Source organism: Cibotium barometz, chromosome 18, assembly GCF_041138505.1.
Source record: "Cibotium barometz isolate CiBa-2024 chromosome 18, ASM4113850v1, whole genome shotgun sequence".
Lineage (NCBI taxonomy): Eukaryota > Viridiplantae > Streptophyta > Polypodiopsida > Cyatheales > Cibotiaceae > Cibotium > Cibotium barometz.
Genome location: NC_141063.1, coordinates 57,543,769 through 57,562,862, shown reverse-complemented (window position 1 = coordinate 57,562,862; position 19,094 = coordinate 57,543,769). Strand labels below are relative to the sequence as shown.

The following is a 19,094-nucleotide window of genomic DNA, read 5'->3' as shown; positions in this document are numbered from 1 at the left end:
CTGAGTACAAGGCATCTGTTACAGTGATTGTGGATGAGTCAGATGCCTTTTGACAGATCTTGGTGTTGGACAGTAGTCCTCCACCTCCATCTTCACAAACAACCATACAAGGAACCCATTGTTTTGTGCTCGCAAAACACACATTGAGGTGCAGGTTCTCTCACGAGAGAAATTTGAAGCTTTTCACAAAGCTTTGGGTTTATTGCTATTTGGGGATTTGATAACCCACATGATCCCTGTAAATGCTCACATCATCACTACAAGGGGGGATTTGTAGCCATGTATATGGTAGTGATGTGTGGACATAGGCTAATAATGAACCAAGCCACTTTTTCTCTCTTTAGGAGGTTTTTTTCCCTAAGCGTATATACACACTCTCATGAATGTGTGTATCGTGTCACTTTACGTGTACTTCGCTTATTCTTGTCAATCTACTTTGAGTGTTGTGTTTCTCTTCATCTCAACTTGTTAGTATACACTCAATGCCCACCTCTTAGCATTTATCTCACATCTATGTTTGGTACACATTTGTAAAACCCCCCATTATGAGGAGAAGCCATTACTGCACGTGTCTTTGGTAGAAAATCCCACTTAAACGCAGATGCGACCGATATTGTGACCAGTGATAGTTAGGAGATGGTTAGGGATGCAAGTGTTAGGTAGGACCTGAGATATGGAGAATATTCTTAGAATATTTCCTATGCTACCTAAGATCATGGGTGGTTGGCGGCGTTCTTGATATACGAGCAATTGACTGCGTCCATATAACGTAACCAACCACGTAGTATACGTGCCTACCAAACCACTTGTAGCACTTCATATGGATATAGTGATCACGACGTAAGGCACCCAATGCTTATGAGTATCCACACTCTCTACACTTACTACTTCCTCCATCCAGAGTCTGTCTAGATCGCCATCTAAGCTCTACTTGAGATCGCACGGCTAGACAACACCATCACTTATAACTATCTCATATCTCATATTTTTAATTCTCTATCTATTGCATTGTCTATTGCACTTTGTTTTGCTATCTATGCTTGTTGCATCTGTGTGTGTTACTACCTTTATCTCCACTCCAATAATGGATGCTTGCTTGAATAGGTTGGTTTGTAGTTTTTATGCTTGCATTAGCTTCCTCTTCATCCCCTGCCTTTTGTGAGAGAGAACCATCATGAAGGACCGTCTCTTTTTGCCTCCATCTCTAGGCATAGAGAGCTCTACCTCCACCCTTTTGGTAAAAGAGCATTCCTGTGTAACAATGGAGTGAGGACGCAACAAACAAGCTACCGCACCCACATAGGAAAGTTACAATTTGTGGCTCTACGACAAGACCCAACGTCACATGCTTCGACAAAGCTAAGATAAGCTCTTGACTTAAACAATGCCTTTCTTCTATTATGGGTTATACATATGGACCTCTTTGTGCAAGTGTACGAAGTTGTAAATACATACATGTACTTGCGGATATTTATGATGTCTATATTGTGTTTTTTGATTCAACTTAGTTATGAAGACATGTGAATATGGGGAAGATCAATACCCACATATCAATGTATCATGCTTTGGGCATGAGTCAAAAGGCCCATATGTGAAGAAGCATGAGCACCGCTTAGCTCCCCGAACCTTGGCCTGCGCCCCTCCGCCTCTGTGCCTGTTTCGCCAACATCCTTTCTCACGTTGTTGTCTCATGTTTGCGCTGATTAGCCTCCCCTCCTTCCTCCGCCTCATCCCTCTGTGCAGCCCTTGTTGTGCTACCCTTCCCCTGCCCAACTTCGCCTGTATGTCCAGCCATCTTCCCCTCCCCCTTGATTCCCTTTCCTTTTTGCTTTTCCCTTCTCCACCATCGCTTCCTTTCCTCCGCCTCCTTACCTGCCTCTTCCCCTTGGTTCGGATTGCTCCTCATCCGGGTTCAAGTCGGCCTTTTTCTTCGATTAGCATCATGGCTAATCATTCTCCCTCGGTCGGGTGAACCATTGTTTTTTCCAAAGATGAGCTTGCAGTCCTCTTCGCCGAAATCGAGAAAGAAACGACCCTCATTGCCAGAATCTTTGGATCTCACCCTTCCTGTCTCTCCAGGCTCGGGATTGGGTCTTGGTGGCTCTGCCTTCCGACCTCGCTCCACACTTTTGAGATGTCAGGTTGCTTGGAAGAGGTTTCCTCCAAGTGGATTTTGATTCTAAGGACGCAGCTGCAAAGGTTTTGAAGGGCAGCCCTTTACCATTGGGCTCGAGGAAGGTTTTTTTCTTCCCTACTCCAACTATTTTGACCCTGTTGAGGAAGACCGGAACCGTTTCCCGATTACTCTCAGATTCCCAGGTCTTCCTCGTGCATATTGGCCTATGCTAGAGGCCATCAGGTCCGCCTTTAGGCTGTTTCTTCAAGTGCCCCCCCTCCATGCCTTGCCAACATCTTCTGCCCAGGTGGTCTCACTGCCTCGGCGAATGCTGTCCCCAAGGTCATGGTTCTTGCCCGTGACACTGAGCTCTTTGGGGACTATGTTTTGCATCTGGGCCCTAGTGGTCCTTTGAAGCAACGTATGGAGATTGCAGGTAAACCCGATCAATGCCGGGTCTGTCACCAACAGGGTCACTTTGCTCCAGATTCCCCTCGGGCTCGGGTTGGCAGGAGGCCTCGCAAGCGTGCTTCTCAGGCGCCACCTCCCTTGGATCCTTCCCGTCCTATAGTCCGCTAGGTGTGGCGAGTTGTCTCTCACGCCCACCCCCCTGGTGCGATTGATGGGAAGACCTCCTCGGATCTTGTTCCTTGAGGCTTCACATGCTTGTTTATGTGCTTTCCGGATAGCCTTGGAGGCCTTTTTGTTTGGCAGCAAGAGCTACTATCAATTGGCATAAATCAGTTGGTTTTTGGATCAGTGATTCTCCTCTTGCAAATTTGGGTACAGATGTTGGTTTTACTTGGATTGAGAGAGGATGCTCTGCCAGATACCTTGGTTGTCAGGTGGGCATTGACATCTCCCCTGCACAACAATTTGCTCCAGTGCTCTTAAGCATTAAAAGCAAACTTCATCACTGGAGTAGGAGGAAGCTCAACTGGGCCTCTAGAGCTTTGGTGGTTAACCAAGTTTTGCTAGCCACGGCTTGGTTTATTGCTTTGTGCTGGATTTTTCATAAGGGCTGCATTGGCCAGCTTCGTCGCCTTATTCGGAACTTTCTTTGGACAGGGCTTGATGGAAATGCACACACCAAGGCCTGAGTTGCTTGGGAAACCATTATCATGCCTAAGCAGGAAGGGGGATTGAATATCATTGACCCTGAGGTGCAATGTAAAGCTTTGCTTTGTAAGCTTGTTGTTAGGGGCTTTCTTCCAAGCACTGAGCCGTGGAAGGACTTTCTCATGCAACAGATCACAAAGTGTCCTTGTTCGCGGAGGTGACTGGACTCTCAACTTACGCTTTATTTTTTCGAATGCAATTCACCGCTCCCCTTTGTCACCCCTGGTTAGGTCCCTCCTACGGGCTTGGGACTACCTGAGGAGTTTTTTGGTACACATCCACCCCGCGTTTAGCGGAGGAAGCTAACCGACAACCCATTCTGCGGAATGATTTGATCTTAGATGTGCATGGTAGGCCTCTTGGGGCAACTATGCATATTCTTTAGACTGGCTGGGAGACCCTATGCCCCACAGTGCTGGCTTGGAAGAGGCCTCAGAGCCTCACCGAGGTGCAGAGATTGGATTTCACGCAGTATTTGAGAGGCTCTAGCCGAAGGATTGCACAGATGGATGCAGCCATTCCCAACCACTGAATTACTGGATCTTTTTTGGAAGGTCGTCATCATTCTGTTGGAAGGTTGGCAATTTCGTGCGTGTGATCTATGGCTAGAAGGTGCCTTGGATTATCCCATAAGTGGTGTTCGTGGAGCTCGATGGTGATGCGTCTCCTGCGTGCGTTAGTCTTCCGTTGCACATTCTGACACATTCTTGGTTTGGGGTTTTTCTGGGACAGGTGTTCCTTGGGTTATGGGTCTTTCCTTGCCTAGGGAGGATGATGTACGAGTTTTTTTTTGTATAGGATGGATGGCAACTGGAGAGCTGTGATGTGCAAGACCTTATTGAGGGCCCCCAAATTCGTCTAGTCAGAGTTGTTGGCAGGTTAGGGAAGCATGTCTTTGTTGACCCCCCCAAGGATTATCACAGAGAGTGTTGGCCTTTGATTGTATGGTGGCTGCCCTATCAGACATTTGCATTGGGACCCCGATGAGCGGGAGTGGAAGGATGCTTGTAACCCTTTGAAAAGCATGCCTTTTTTCAGTTATACGGTGCGAAATGCCAGACATCTTATATTGGGACACATTCTTTCGATTGACATTTAGAGGGTATTTTTTGACATTCAGAGGGTATTTTGGCAGAGATTGTGGCATTCTTATAGGAAGCCACAGTTTTCCTCCTTTGTCTGGGTTTCCCTTCATGGTGGTCTGGCCACCAATCAGTGGAGGCCTGTTACTGGTGCTTGCCCAACATGCCCTAGATGTGTAGGAGTTTCGGAGTCAATTTACCATTGTCTATGGGAATGCAAGGAAGCACAGAGGGTTTGGTCTACGATTGCACACCTCTTTGATACGATTAAGAGGAATGCTATCATTTCTTTTGGTTGACACAATCTGGGCCTCAGCTGAGATTCGAGGGGACTGACAAGAGCTTGGCCATTATGGTTAGGCAAGCAGTTGCTCGGCAGTGTTGTCTTCAAGATTTGCCACTTTCACACTTTGTCCCTCCGGCACAGAGGTTAGACAGTTCTTGGGAGATTATTGCTAGGATCTCAGCCTGGAATATTTGGAAGGCGGTACTCCCGGTCTGTTTCTCAATGTCTTTGCAGGATTTGGAGTGATATTATTTACACCATTATGGCTACTTGAGCCAAAATCCAAGGATCTTCGAGTGCTACAGAGAGGAAGCGCGGCCAGTTTATGAGACAGTGGGACATCGGTATCTTTTTCACATCCTCTCATTCGGGACCCTATTGGCAGCGCACGGTTCCTGATTAGTTGAGATCTCCACCTTGCTTGGTGTGATATCTCCATTTTGTAAAAAAATTTCATACTTCATAGAAGTCTCCTTTCTGGGGAAAAAAAAAGGCCCATATGTATTTGTAATATTGGACATTGTATTTTGGGTCACAAAGAAGACGGCCCCCAAGCTTGCACAAATGAACTACTCCTTGGTTAATAGAATATTCCAAGAGGGGTTGGATCTGCCAAGTTACAGCCACAATGACATGGAGAACCCTCAATGCAAAATCAAGAGAAACATCATCATATGGATCTGCCACATTTTACTAGTGGTGTCCTGTTGACAAATGTGGAGGACAATACTGTACTTCAGATGTCAATACGTAAGAGAAACAAATGTGGAGGACAAAATCAAGAGAAACATCATCATATGGATCTGCCACATTTTACTAGTGGTGTCCTGTAAACAAATGTGGAGGACAATACTGTACTTCAGATGTCAATACATAAGAGATCAATCTCTACTTTACCATCGTACAAAATCAGGTAAAGTCTCAAAAGGCAAATCCAAATTTTAGCCCCTCAGATGTATTGCCTGCACTTACCCACACACATGTACTGTGTTTTCTAGCATGTTCTTTTTTAAGTAGCCCACTCCATTATTTTCAAGAGCTCTGTGAATAAAACGCAAATATATCACGCACAGAGCCAGTTTGTGATAAAAACAAACTGGTGGTAGCAGGGGCAGAGCAGTTATAGTGAGTAAACGGTGTATATTCAAAACCCCTTTATGCAAAGAAAAGGTTTATATTATATTATGTTATGTACAACATTGACTATATACAAAGCACCTTTACCTGAGAAAGCCTCTTCGCACAGCTTATCATTAATGCCATGATTTTCCCCTTCCAAGGAATTTTGGAAATATAAAAATAGATTGAGGCACAAAACATCTGTTTCAATGCCTTCATAAAAAGAGGCAAGTTTATTGTCGCGCCTTGGGCATCCTCCATGCTTCATCCCTGCAAACTTTTATAAACCCCTTTAGTGCTTGCTGCTAGCTCTTCTGCATTAAGCATTAACAGAAAACCTATGATGATCCCCACTTCAGAAACATGCGAGGGCTGCTCAAATCAATCATCCCTGAAGAGAGTGGAGAGCACCAGCTGCTGTATGAACTTGGCACGCAATGCTGCTTCTTCCAACCGCTGCTTGCATTCCTCAGAAGTTGAAGGGGAAATTGAGCTGCAATCAAACAAAAGAAAGATTCATGTATCCAAAAGAATGCCCTAACATCAGTAACTAAGGCTAATTACACAACATTCCTTGCCCCTAGGATGGTGGGCAGAGAAATGGCCACACGGTTGGGCCCTGATCTAGCCTTTATCTCGTAGTTTTAAACACTACTGAGAAAGGTGGTGAGGTTCAAGTGATGCAAGCATTACTTGATAACTACCTTAAAGATACAAAAATCCCCCCTTAGTAAATCTTTTTCAAAAAAAAAACAGAATCTAAAACAAAAAAAATGCTTATGAAGGACCCTCTTTTTCTCCAATACCCACATATGAGGCTATTTCTGCTGTGGTTATAAGATAACATCGGATAGCGTTCACAACCCTGCTCACACACAGAAAATACCCAAACAGATATTGTACGTAATGCTAAAACAAGTAAGCATAAACACCTATACAGCAAAATTCAAGAAGTGGACCGTCCCTGCTGTAATGACCACAGCAAGAGCAAGGCCGGACAGCAAAAAATGCATATCTCAGACAATGCTAGGCAATCCATGCGCACACTCTAGCTGATGGCTGCTGCTTGGGTCTTCCTGTGTTCACAAGATAGAGAAGTGCAACGAGGAGACCCTCTTAAATAGGGTATGGCATACTGGCCAACCAATTTGCCTGCCCCAACAGCCCCCAATGTCATAGACTGGAGCTAGTGAGCCTGCCCATCTAGATCCAACCAAGCTAACCATTGGCAGCCTGCCTGTGCCAAGTATGCCCATCCGTGAGATCCATCTTGATCCAATCAACCTGCCCAATGACTTGCATTTACAGGTACAGAAAGCAGAGAACAAAGAGCTGCAAGCCATGCAAATAGCTCACAAGAAAAAGATGCCAGCAAGGCTTAAATCATTCTTGATCACCATGTGATGCGCATCACAGGGCAGACACTGACACCGTCACAAAATTACCTGTGTGACCCTAACCCTAACAGCTTCCTGAACCCAAAGCAGCAGTCAAAGTAGGACAAAGGATAGGTCACAGGTGCAACAGTTGCAGTGACCCTGATCCTAGCAGTTCCCATCCCTTCAGAACCACGGGTACAACAAATGCTCCTGGCTGGGAAACCTTAAGCCGGCGTGACATTCTTGAGGTGCATGGGCACCTTGCATGGGCAACCAACTTCCATCCTCTTCGATGGGATGCTTTCGGCTACCGAAGGAAACTCGATGGCCTACAAGAATGATTGGACAAAAGGAAGTGTTGGATCAGATAGCAATTGGTCATGTAAGCCTTCGCTTTGAGGGTTACATCCACGACAGGTGCACACTGGCGCGGAGTTAGGCTGGAGGCCGGACATGGGGCACCTAGTGGGGAGATATCCCTAAAGTGAGAAGAGGCTTATAAGTGGAGGCATAGTTGAAAGTAATTATAGGGTTAAAAGCTTATAAAAGAACTTGGGCTAATTATAAAGCCCAGTGGCCTATATAAGTGAAACCTAGGCTCATCAGATATTAGGATCGTCTGGTCTGACATTGTTGAGCATGGTCCATCGGGGATGTTCCATAGTTATGGGAAACACTAGAAACGCCTACATTCGTGGGCTGAAACGGCATTTCGCCCTAGTGATGTGCCAGAAACTAGTTTCCAACAGGGAAATGTTTCTTGTACGCGAAACAGCACGTTATGTGCGTTTCTTGCTTGTGAGAAGCATTTCGCACAGCAAGCAAAACAGCCGTTTCAGGTGCCAGCAGGTACACATGGCCCCAAGCTCCAAAAAAAACCCAAACATGCACGCGACCCAAAACGCCCCTTTTCTTTTCCATCCCCATTCTTGCAGGCATTTCTTTTCTTTGTCACTCTCATGGCACCTAGGAAGCCACATCTTGGGAAAGAGAATGAGAAGGAATTCACCTTGAGTGACTACTGGTGGCAATAGGTGGATATTGTTAATAAACATGACTCCAAGAGAGGTGGATATTGTTAATAAACATGACTCCAAGAGAGGTGGGGCAAAAAGATTTCGTTGCCAACATTGTGGTTTGGAAAGAGGTGGCTGTTCAAAGCGGGTTGAAGCCCATTTGCTTGCCTTGCCAAGGTTTAGCATAGGTAAATGCGAGAAGATTGCTCTAGCAAATGCACAAAGAATGGAACGAGAAGCTTCACTTCTTCCCCCTCCGCCAAATACTCGGAGCAAGGAGCATACAATAAGTGCTCCAACTCAGCATTCAGCTTGTCATGGCACTCTTGTAAGTGCTACATCTAGCCATCCACCCACTTCTTTTCATGCTGCATCGTCTCTTGGGAGTGGTGGAAGCTCATTTGATATGCCTACACATGCTCCTCCCAAAGGAAAGGCTAGGCAGTCCACTCTTCACACGGTCCACTCTTCACAAAGAAAGGCACAGGTTGATGCTGCTGTAGCACGCTTTTTCTACTCTTGTGGGATCTCTTTTAATGTTGCCTACTCACCATTCTTCAAAGAGATGATGGCTGAAATTGCAGCATTTGGTGGTGCACACACTCCACCCTCTTCTGATGCCTTGAGGGGGAGATTGCTTGAGAATGAGATAACATCCATCGATGAACCCATTGCACCTATGAAGGCTTGCAGCATGTAGAGAGAAACCACTCTACATAAAGTCTACAGAAGATGGGGTGAGACAAAAAACTGCTCCTGTGCTAAGTGAGATATAGAGTGAGGTTGTTGAATATGTGGCTCCACAAAATGTTGTTCAATTTGTTTCAGATGATGAGAGTACCAACAAGGCAACAGGGGGTCTTTTTGGAGCAGAGGTACCCGCACATTACATGGAGCCCATGCATGGCACATTGTCTCAATAACTTGCTTAAAGACATTAAAAAGTTGCATTGGGTAAAGGCCACCATTGACATAGGCAAAGAGGTTGTTTCTTTCATAACCCGCCACCATTACTCTCTTGCATTATATCACAAATTTGCAAAGAAAGAGTTTTCAGAGTACTCTTAACACCCACTTTGATGCTTCGCCATCTCTTTCATGTGAGACCAATCGTACAGCAACTAATGGCATGCCCTGATTGGGAGTCGTGGCCTACTCATAGGCAAGCACTTGGACAGCTTTGCTATGCTACTATTGCACAAGATGAGTTTTGGCCTTTTGTAGAGCATCTTCTCAAGTTATGTTGGCCGATTGTTAGGGTTTTGAAGCATGTGGATAGAGATGTGCCTTACATTGGAAAGATTTATGAGGCCATGGATCGGATGGTTGAGAACATCCGTTTGATAGAGACTGATGACATGCCCTGATTGGGAGTCGTGGCCTACTCATAGGCAAGCACTTGGAGAGCTTTGCTATGCTACTATTGCACAAGATGAGTTTTGTCCTTTTGTGCAGCATCTTCTCAAGTTATGTTGGCCAATTGTTAGGGTTTTGAAGCATGTGGATGGAGATGTGCCTTACATTGGAAAGATTTATGACGCCATGGTTGAGAACATTCATTTGATAGAGACTGATGCATGGAGGATCTTGCAGTGAGTAGATGAAACCAATATGATTCTCCACTACATACAACTGTATATGTGCCTGATCCAGAGTTTCAACACAAGGGGAGACAACAGCAGGCAGACGGTGAGATGGTACGTTGTTGAAATGCCACTTTGCAAAGGTTGGTTGGTACTCCAGAGGAAAGATGCAAGGTGAAGTATTAGCTTGCAAACTACCGCAACAAAGAGGGAATGTTCGGATGGAGTGATGCACAACATGAAAGGTTGAAAACTGAAATTTAAACCTTTATTTAAATCTGTCATATGAACCTTTATTTGAACTTGTAAGTGTAATTGTGGTTTTTCAAATTTTCATGTTGGTGCTGTCACGTGGTGGGAAGACTATGGTACAGAAACGCCTGAGCTTCAATACCTGGCCATTTGTATTTTGGAACATGTATGCTCTTCATCAGCTTTGTAGCGTTTATGGAGTACCTTTAGTCATATACACTCAAAGAAGAGGAATCACCTTGTATGCTCTTCATCAGCTTTGTAGCGTTTATGGAGTACCTTTAGTCACATACACTCAAAGAAGAGGAATCACCTTGGAAGCAAGAAAGCAGATGAGCTCGTCTTCGTTAATGCAAACTTGTGTTTGCTAACAAAGATGAAGCATGACTACACGCATGATAAGTACATTGGCTTTCATACATCGGAGGTAGACACAGACTCCATCATTGGTAATGTAGTTGAGGAGGCAAAGAGCGATGGTCAAACACATGAAGATGGCATGGAAGAAGCTCCACCAGAGGAGGAGAATGAGGATGAGCTTCAAGAGGATAAGGCTATTTCTATAGCATAGAAGAGTCTTGAGGAGTCAAGTCTCAGGACTCTAGAGTCTAGAGAGTAGCTTCCTTTTGGCATTTCATTTTACACTTTTTTGTAATGACTTGGTCTTGAGGCTTGACTCATTGATGATTGAGAGATGGGTTTAGCTTATTTTGTGATTATGGCAAGTTCTAAATGGTTTGATTTCTCATGCAGCTTTGAAGTTTTGAATTGTGAAGTTTCAATTCATAAATATAGAGTGTACTACACTATAGACTCTAGATTTTACTTCTTTAGCGCATGTTTTACATTATAGTATTATACATGTGGCCTCTCAACTTAGTGACTTTCCCCATACCCCCCTCTTAGGATAACCTAGGATGACGTGGCGTTTCCGTTTCCCCCATTCTCAAAATTTCTGTTTCCATTTCCATCTCCGTTTTCGTTTCCCCGTTTCTCGTAACTATCGGATGTTCACCATGACAGCATCTCTAAGATGTGGCCTAGTGGTATAGGGCCATACCCCCCTCTTAGGATAACCTAGGATGACGTGGCATTTTCGTTTCCCCCATCCTCAAAATTTATGTTTCCGTTTCCATCTCCATTTTCGTTTCCCCGTTTCTCGTAACTATGGGATGTTCACCACAATAGCATCTCTAGGATGTGGCCTAGTGGTATGGGGCGCCAAGTCTTGCTGCGAGGTAGTTATGGCCTCCAACTCGAGAGTGAGACCGGACAAAATAGAGGACTCTATGGCTGGAAGGTGATACTAAAGCCTCACTCCTACGTGGTCCCTGGTGAGATAGTTCTGCGGCTTGGTCTAGTGAGACCTTACATTGGTATCAAAGCCTATATCTGACGCGGGAAGGAACCTTGGACGTCGTGGTTATGGGCATGGCTAGAAAGCCATGGGTTATCTGAGAGATGGAGAAAGAAAACCCTAAGAGGACTGTGATCACTCTAAGAGAGTGAAAGCATGGTCTATATATGTGTGAGCTGCTTAGGAGAGAGAGGAGGAACAAACTCGGGTGTTGGTGCGCAAGCTTGCCGCTGTGTTATGCGTAGGCAGCCAAGTGGCTAGGGCGTGGCCCTAGGACTAGCCTATGGTATTACAACCCCACATACCTCCTAAACACGAAACACAAGTGATTAGTATGAGACCCCAAAGAGGGATGCAGGCTAGCTCACCTCCCAGGCTAGCTCACCTCCCAACCGTAGGTTCTATGTTTAAAACCACCCCCGAGCCAGAGGCTAAGGTATGACTTCCACAGAACCATGCCAATCTGCCCCATAGAGGCCTTCGGCATGCCGATCTTGCTTTGCTACATGCATGGCCAGAGTCTTGGTCAAACTATGACCAATAGTGTCACATGCGGAAACTCTGAGAGTCTTCTTTAAGGCCCCAAACACCATCTAGAACATGATGATGCAGAAACGCAAACAGAAGAGAGAGTAGAGAGAGAAAGAGAGAGCTGGAAATTCAGTATATCATATGGTACAAAAAGGTACAAGAATCCTTGCAGCCATTGGCTGCCTTCTGGAAAAGATAGAATACGGTATACCCTAACACTAGTCCTATGTCTAGACCCACCCCCAAGAGGGAGTGAATGAATAAAATGATGAGCTAAAGTGCCTTTTATAGGCCTGTCACATGCACTCTGCACTCAGTGCATGGTGACAAACTGGCTCATTATCAGCAGTGCAACATTTGTACATTATTAGAACCCAATAGGATGATATTTGTCGTACACAGTGACCCCATTGTACATCCTCAGTCCAAGATAAGTCAGGCACGAGCTACGTAGGTCATTCCTCAACCTTAGCGGGTCAGTCAGTCAGTCAAGTCCCTTAACCCACTTGGAGAGAATCATTCATGCATGTAGAGTCAGTAGAAGCCTTAGGGTTTGAATCAAAAAGCACTCTGCATTTTGCATATGCCAAGGGTTATGCTCAGCGCCCTGGAGTCGACTTCGATGAGACCTTCGCACCGACGGCCCGGATGACTACCATTCGCACCGCTCTTGCTCTTGCAGGTCATCATAGATGGCTCGTTTTCCAGATGGATGTCAAGTCGGCTTTCTTGAATGGAGGGCTTACACAGGAGGTTTATGTTGATCAACTGCCGGGATTTGTTGTTCCAGGCAAACAAGATCAGGTGTACCGACTGAAGAAGGCTTTATATGGTCTGAAGCAAGCTCCACGGGCTTGGTACCAGCGGATTGATGAGTTCTTTCAGAAGCTCGGCCTGCGTCGTTCTCATGCAGATTCAAACCTTTATATCCTCCTTGAGAGGGGGTTGATTGTTATCATTGTGGTCTATGTTGATGACCTCATCTTTACAGGTTCTTATTCTGTAAGGATCCGTTCTATCATGGATGCTTTGGAGATAGAGTTTGAGATGACGGATCTTGGCCTTCTGCATTATTTTCTCGACTTTGAGATTTGGAAGACCTCGAAGGGCATTTTCTTCTCTCAGCAGAAGTACACACGGGAGATTCTCGACAAATTTCAGATGACTGGGTGCAGACCAGTATCTTCTCCTATAGATGTTAGTGAGAAGCTTTCTCTACTTGATGCTTCTCCAGGGATTGATCAGGGACAGTATCGGGTTCTCGTCAGTTGTTTGGTTTGGTTGACCTACTCCCGATTGGACATATGTTTCGCAGTCAGTTTATTGAGTTCTTTCTCATTGTTACGACCCTGTGTTTTTCCCTCTGGACAACAAGCAGGTGGGCACGGGCACGGGATGGACAGTGTGAACAGGCATCAGTTGGATATAAAAAGGAAAACTCATATGTGTGGCCAACCCAAGTGTGAAAGGGGACAAAAGGGAGTTTTTGAGTTTATAAGGTTTTAAAACCTTAGATTACTTAAAATATTATTATTTTTATGGGTGTCAGGTAGGAGGCTCTTTATGCCGGGTGGTCGCACGTATGGACATGGGGCATGTATGGGCTTCAGCCAGCAACGGGCACAAGGCGGGAGACTCTCTACAGCCAATCGGGCAACCAAGAGGACTGCAGGCAGCCACAGAGGCGCAAGGGTTGAACAGCACGACTCTATCTTTCTCTTGGAAGGAGGCGAGCTGCAGGAGGCACCAAGGGGCTAACAGCCAAGGGGTTTCTCTCTCTCTCTCTCTCTCTCTCTCTCTCTCTCTCTCTCTCTCTCTCTTCGCGAACAGGTGGGGCTAACAGCCGAGAGACCTTTTTCTCTCTCTCTCTCTTCATGGATTGCAAGCCTTGTTCTACGAGATTGGGATACAGAGGATCAAGTTAAGTAGCAACTGTCTCCCAAGTCAAGGAGTCCCCTATCCTATTTTTCACTTAATTTTATACTCAAGAATCAACTTGTTTCTAAGTTGCCTTTCCTTGAAATCAATCATTGTTTCCATTTCATGTGGAGCATAAGACAAGTCCTCAACCTCCACAAGCTCCAAAGGAGTCACAATGCTATCCTCAACTCCCAACATCTCTTTCAGTCTACTGACATGAAAGACTAGACTTCCCCTCCTAATACATTTCCACTCTTCGAAATAAAGAGGGGAAACTCAAACTACATCTAACAACTGACTCCATAATTTGGTCATGAAGAACACACCAATCCCTCATTCCAACTCTTGAGCAATCGGATAATTTGGCATCACAAAGACAATTGTCGTAGGCAATCAAATTCCCTATCCTATCATGATGGGTGATTCCTATAACCTATGGGATATATATATATATATATATATATATATATATATATATATATATATATATATATATATATATACCTTCCCTGTCTGAGAACCACAAAACTATCAGATATCTGAAGTTTTGAACACTCTCATCATAAATGACTCTGAAAGTGTTCCTATCAAGACAGTGTCCAAACCAGAACACCCATGATATATCTCTCCTTCTCCATATCCTCTGCCAAATGCACAACTATGAAATTGATTGTACAACAAGTCAATTCTTTCTAGGGCTACACCTAAAACTACATCTTCGAGTTCTAATTCTAAAGGAAAACTTGCGTTGACACCCATACCAAGTTCGTATTATCATAGGCAGATCCTAACCAATCAAATGATATCTAAGTGCTGAATATGTGCAATATTCCACCAAAAATGATTAATCCTCTATGTTGCCTGCTAACATACTGAGAACAATCATCATGAGTAGGAATCTATGCCGATCAATCTCTAACTGCTTGAAGTATCGAGAAACCTGAGGTCCCAACTCAACCTAAGTCAATTCTTTCTAGGGCTACACCTAAAACTACATCTTCAAGTTCTAATTCTCAAGGGAAACTTGGGTTGACATCCATACCAAACATAACCTGTTCGGTATTATCATAGGCAAATCCCAACCAATCAAATGATCTCTACGCACTGAACATGTGCAATATTCCACCAGAACTGATTAATCCTCTATGTTTCATGCTGACAGACTGAGAACAATCATCGTGAGTAGGAACCTATGTCAGTTGGTCCCTAACTGCCTGAAGTATCGAGTAACTTCAAGTCCCAACTAAACCTACTGTGTCAAGGTAATCAAGATGCAAGCAAAAATTGCCAAAATCAACACTCTAATGGAACCACGTCAATCTAGAATAGCCCCACCAATCAATACCCTGCTACACAACCCTCGATATCGGTCATAATAAAGACTAATAATCTAGATATCTGCCACGTCAGAGACGTGGCCCATAAACCATACATCTGCCACATCAAAGGTGTGGCTAATGAACTGGACATCTACCATATCAGAGGTTAGTACACTCGCCCCATCCAGCAATCTTGAGTTCTGGATAACTATCCCATCAAAAGCTAAAACATCTACCTCAACGCAACCCTATAAATCCACACATATGATACATCCTAGCGTCCCATACAATTAGAACATACCCCATATGCGTCCTACAAATCCATCACTCCTTAGCTTGCAAGTCTTCTGAAAGATTATCAAAGGTTCCTAGCAGTCACTTTCAGCATGCAAACTGAACCTTCTCGGGAGAACAAATCTATCTGAAGAAACCTACTGATTTCAATATCAACAAAATCTACTTTGAAACTAGATCTCTACAAAATACATCTACGTGCACCAAGATCCCTCAAATCTGTCTCTACGAAGCAAAGAAGCTTCACCCAAGAACTGGCAAGGCATCCGCAATCCACAGTCTCATTCTTCCTTCCTTCGTGCAATTGATTTCTCAAATCAATTGCCACCACCCCTCAATCCAAAAATCCACCAAATAGGAATATTAGATGTATCCAAAAACCCTGCATGTGACAAATCCTAGCATCCCATACCACTAGGTAACACTCTATACATAAGGTTAACTCCGAGTGATCATTTCCTTCCCAATCCCATCTTGACACAACTACACTCCCACCTAAAGAACGCGGACTTTCAGGTTAGCCCACCACATCAATCTACTCTATATGATATTCCCTCTGTCACGTGCACACCCCATGGCTTAATCTTCAGCATGAACAGGCTTAATCCTTGATTAGTGCAACAGTTAGGAACCAGGATAGCATATAGCAATAGCATCAAAAACATATTCATCTTCATCAGCATCATCATCATAACCATCATCATGGGAAGGTGCAGGAGGCCTATCGGCTGGCATCAGCACTCTGTCAACAGGCAGCAAGCCTCTGAACAACAGTCTAGAAGGTGGGCAGTAGGTGTGACAAGGGCAACAGACAAAAGCACAGATTATATCAATAGGTTCTTGTCCACAGTAGGACGACAGCAAGGACAGCTGGCCGATTGCATCCCCAAACATATATGTACAAGCATGAAGTTCATCATTCATTCAATCATCAAGTATTTTCAGCATTCATTCATCTAGTCATCAGTAGTAGTCATGTAGGGCTTAAACATGCTTAGGATTGTGGATCAGTACAGCATGGCTTAATCTTTAGCATGAACATGGCTTAGCATCAATGTTCTTAATCAGGCTTAGGGTTGTGGATCAGTACAGCATGGCTTAATCTTTAGCATGAACAGGCTTAATCCCTGATTAGTGCAGCAGTTAGGATAGCATATAGTAGTAGCATCAGAAACATATTCATCTTCATCAGCATCATCATCATAACCATCATCACGGGAAGGTGCAGGAGGCTTGTCAGCTAGCATCAGCACTCTGTTGGTTGGCAACAGGCCTCTGTACAGCAGTCAGCTAAGGACTAGAAGGTGGGCCGCAGGTGTGACAACGGCCGACTGCATCCCCAAACATATATGTAAGCATGAAATTCATCATTCATTCAATCATCAAGTATTTTCAGCATTCATTCATCTAGTCATCAGTGGTAGTCATGTAGAACCCGTGGAAAGAACTTCCTCATCTATAGGATTTCTTTGTCCCGAATACTATGAGACATCAGAGCATAAGTTACCTGTAAAGTTTCCTCTGACTGACGAACACAAGAACTACCAACATCTGTACTGGAAAGTTCCTGCCAACTGCTGCCATCAACTGGCAAGCTATCCTCCATTTGGTCTCGGAAAGCCTGCACCTGCAGCGTATCCACACTTAAGTGGCCATTACCAGACTGCCACTCATCACAAAACTGAGGACCTGGGAGAGAGAGTGCTGAAAGTTTGTAAACTCCATTCTCCAACCCGCCTTCCCAAACTACCTGGCTTGTTGCTTTGTCCCGGAGAGCAACAAAATGCTCATCAAACTCCACCCGTACGCCAGTCTTGCAAAACTAATGCACTGACAACAAATGAAAAACCAAGTGATGGAACATACAACACCTGGGAGGAATGTTTCCCCCCTCTGCCATCGGGAACTACCTCTAACCTGCCCTCATTGTGAACTGGGATAGTGGATGTATCCCCAGTAAGAATGTGACCAAAATACATGCAAAGATCCTGTAAATCCGAACGAGGAGTCATGTGCCTGGAAGCACCACTGTCTAGAATCCACTCCCGAGTATCCGTAGTGGCGAGTCCTCCAACCTCCTCCCTGCTCAAAGAAAATGAAACATTGGTGTCCATCACCTCCAGGTGCACAAATGCTGGAGTCTTCACGGTTGTTGCTGAGGATTCTTCACCCTTCTCGATGTTCCGCTTGGGACACTGCCTCCAATAGTGGCCTTTCTCGCCACAATCATTACAGGTCCTCTCTGCCTTCAGTTTCTCGCGGTCTGAGTCGGACATCTTCTCAGAAGACTTCTCTGATGAAGCCTTCCCTTGTTGTTACGGCCTTTCGACCGTTGGCCAGTTAAGGCCTTCGAACCTCCGCCCTATGGAGGGTTCATAATCTTTCCTCTTGGTCCAAGACCATGGGCACAAGCTCCTCCCACATGATGGTGCTGAGCCTGCCACTGGTAATCAAAGACAAATAGAATGCTGAGTACTGAGAGGGCAAATGCGACAGCAACGTTATGGCCATATCTTCCGATGATATCTCCTTCCCAGCCTGAAGAACTTCCTGCTAAAGAGCCTGCAGCTTGTAAATGTGTTCCTGCATCGTCGATGACATTGCAAGGTTCATAACCCGTATCTGTACTTCCAAGGAAATCCTCTTCATGGGCGATACCCTGTTATAAAGAGAAGCCAAATGCTACCATATACCTCTGGCCAGCATCATATGCTTTATATGATTGATTACCTGCGGTGTGCAATTGAGGAAAATCAATGGACGGACCTTGGCATTGACACGATCCCACAACTGTGCATGTGCCTCGCGGTCCTTTCGAATCGACGGTAACTCCCCTTCCTCTACCTCCAGCCGTGGAACCCCAACAACGATGAAATCAGCAAAGTCGTAAGACTCCAAAACAGATTCTATCATTACCTTCCAGATGCCGTAATTATTCCTGTCCATCTAACGGTCCACTGGGAACGTGGGGAGTGTCAGGATCCTCACATGTCTCTCAGCCATCTCAAGCAGATCTGCCATTGCGGGGATGTAACTGAAAAGGGTGGGTGGCTGGGAACAAAGAAGAACTTAAACCTGCAAGTGGCTGTCCAGCAAATCAGCCCGCCTTCCTCTTGCTTCTCCCCTTCCCGAACAGTCCAAAACAGTCCACCAATCAGCAACACAACAGTCCCCCTCTTGCTCACACAATTCCCAAGAACTATCAAGAGCATAGAGCTCTGATACCATGTTAGAATATGCAGCGGAGATGAAGACAAAATCTGAGAACACAAGAGAAGGTGCAGAAAAAATACAGCAATGGAGAGAGAGAGAGAGAGAGAGAGAGAGGCGTGTAACTCTGCTCTATATACACAAGGAAAATCCCGAAAACATGATACAAAGGAGTAGCCATGGGGCCTTTTTATATGGCCCCATGAGAGCAGTCGGCCTGTAGAATAGCAGCCGACAGCATGCTGAAACCACCCGACGAGTAACTGCTCCAGTCAGCCAGCATGTACACACGTGTGAAGTCGGCCTGCTCCAGTCGGCCAGCATCTAAACCATCCTGCCAGCACTAGGCAGCCTCCCACACCATGGAAAAATAGGAAAAAAAAATGGAGTGGGGAAAAATGAGAAAACACCTAATACAGGCGGACACACCCACAAGAAAGGCCTTGGTGTATATGTATAGACAGGAGATGACTTCTAATAGAAGGATGACAGAGTGTCTACCCCATCAGCA

General features: G+C 45.0%; 1 protein-coding gene across 1 annotated transcript in view; it reads right to left on the bottom strand.

Annotated features, from left to right (window-relative positions):
- Positions 1–5,742: 5,742 nt before the first annotated feature.
- The window catches only part of LOC147629518 (protein DEHYDRATION-INDUCED 19-like), a 37,220-nt gene continuing 23,868 nt past the window's right edge, over positions 5,743–19,094 (bottom strand). The window contains exon 5 of the mRNA XM_086812775.1: positions 5,743–6,215. Within this exon, the coding sequence (XP_086668901.1) occupies positions 6,104–6,215 (112 nt within the window). The 3' untranslated portion in view covers positions 5,743–6,103. The remainder of the gene's footprint in view (positions 6,216–19,094) is intronic.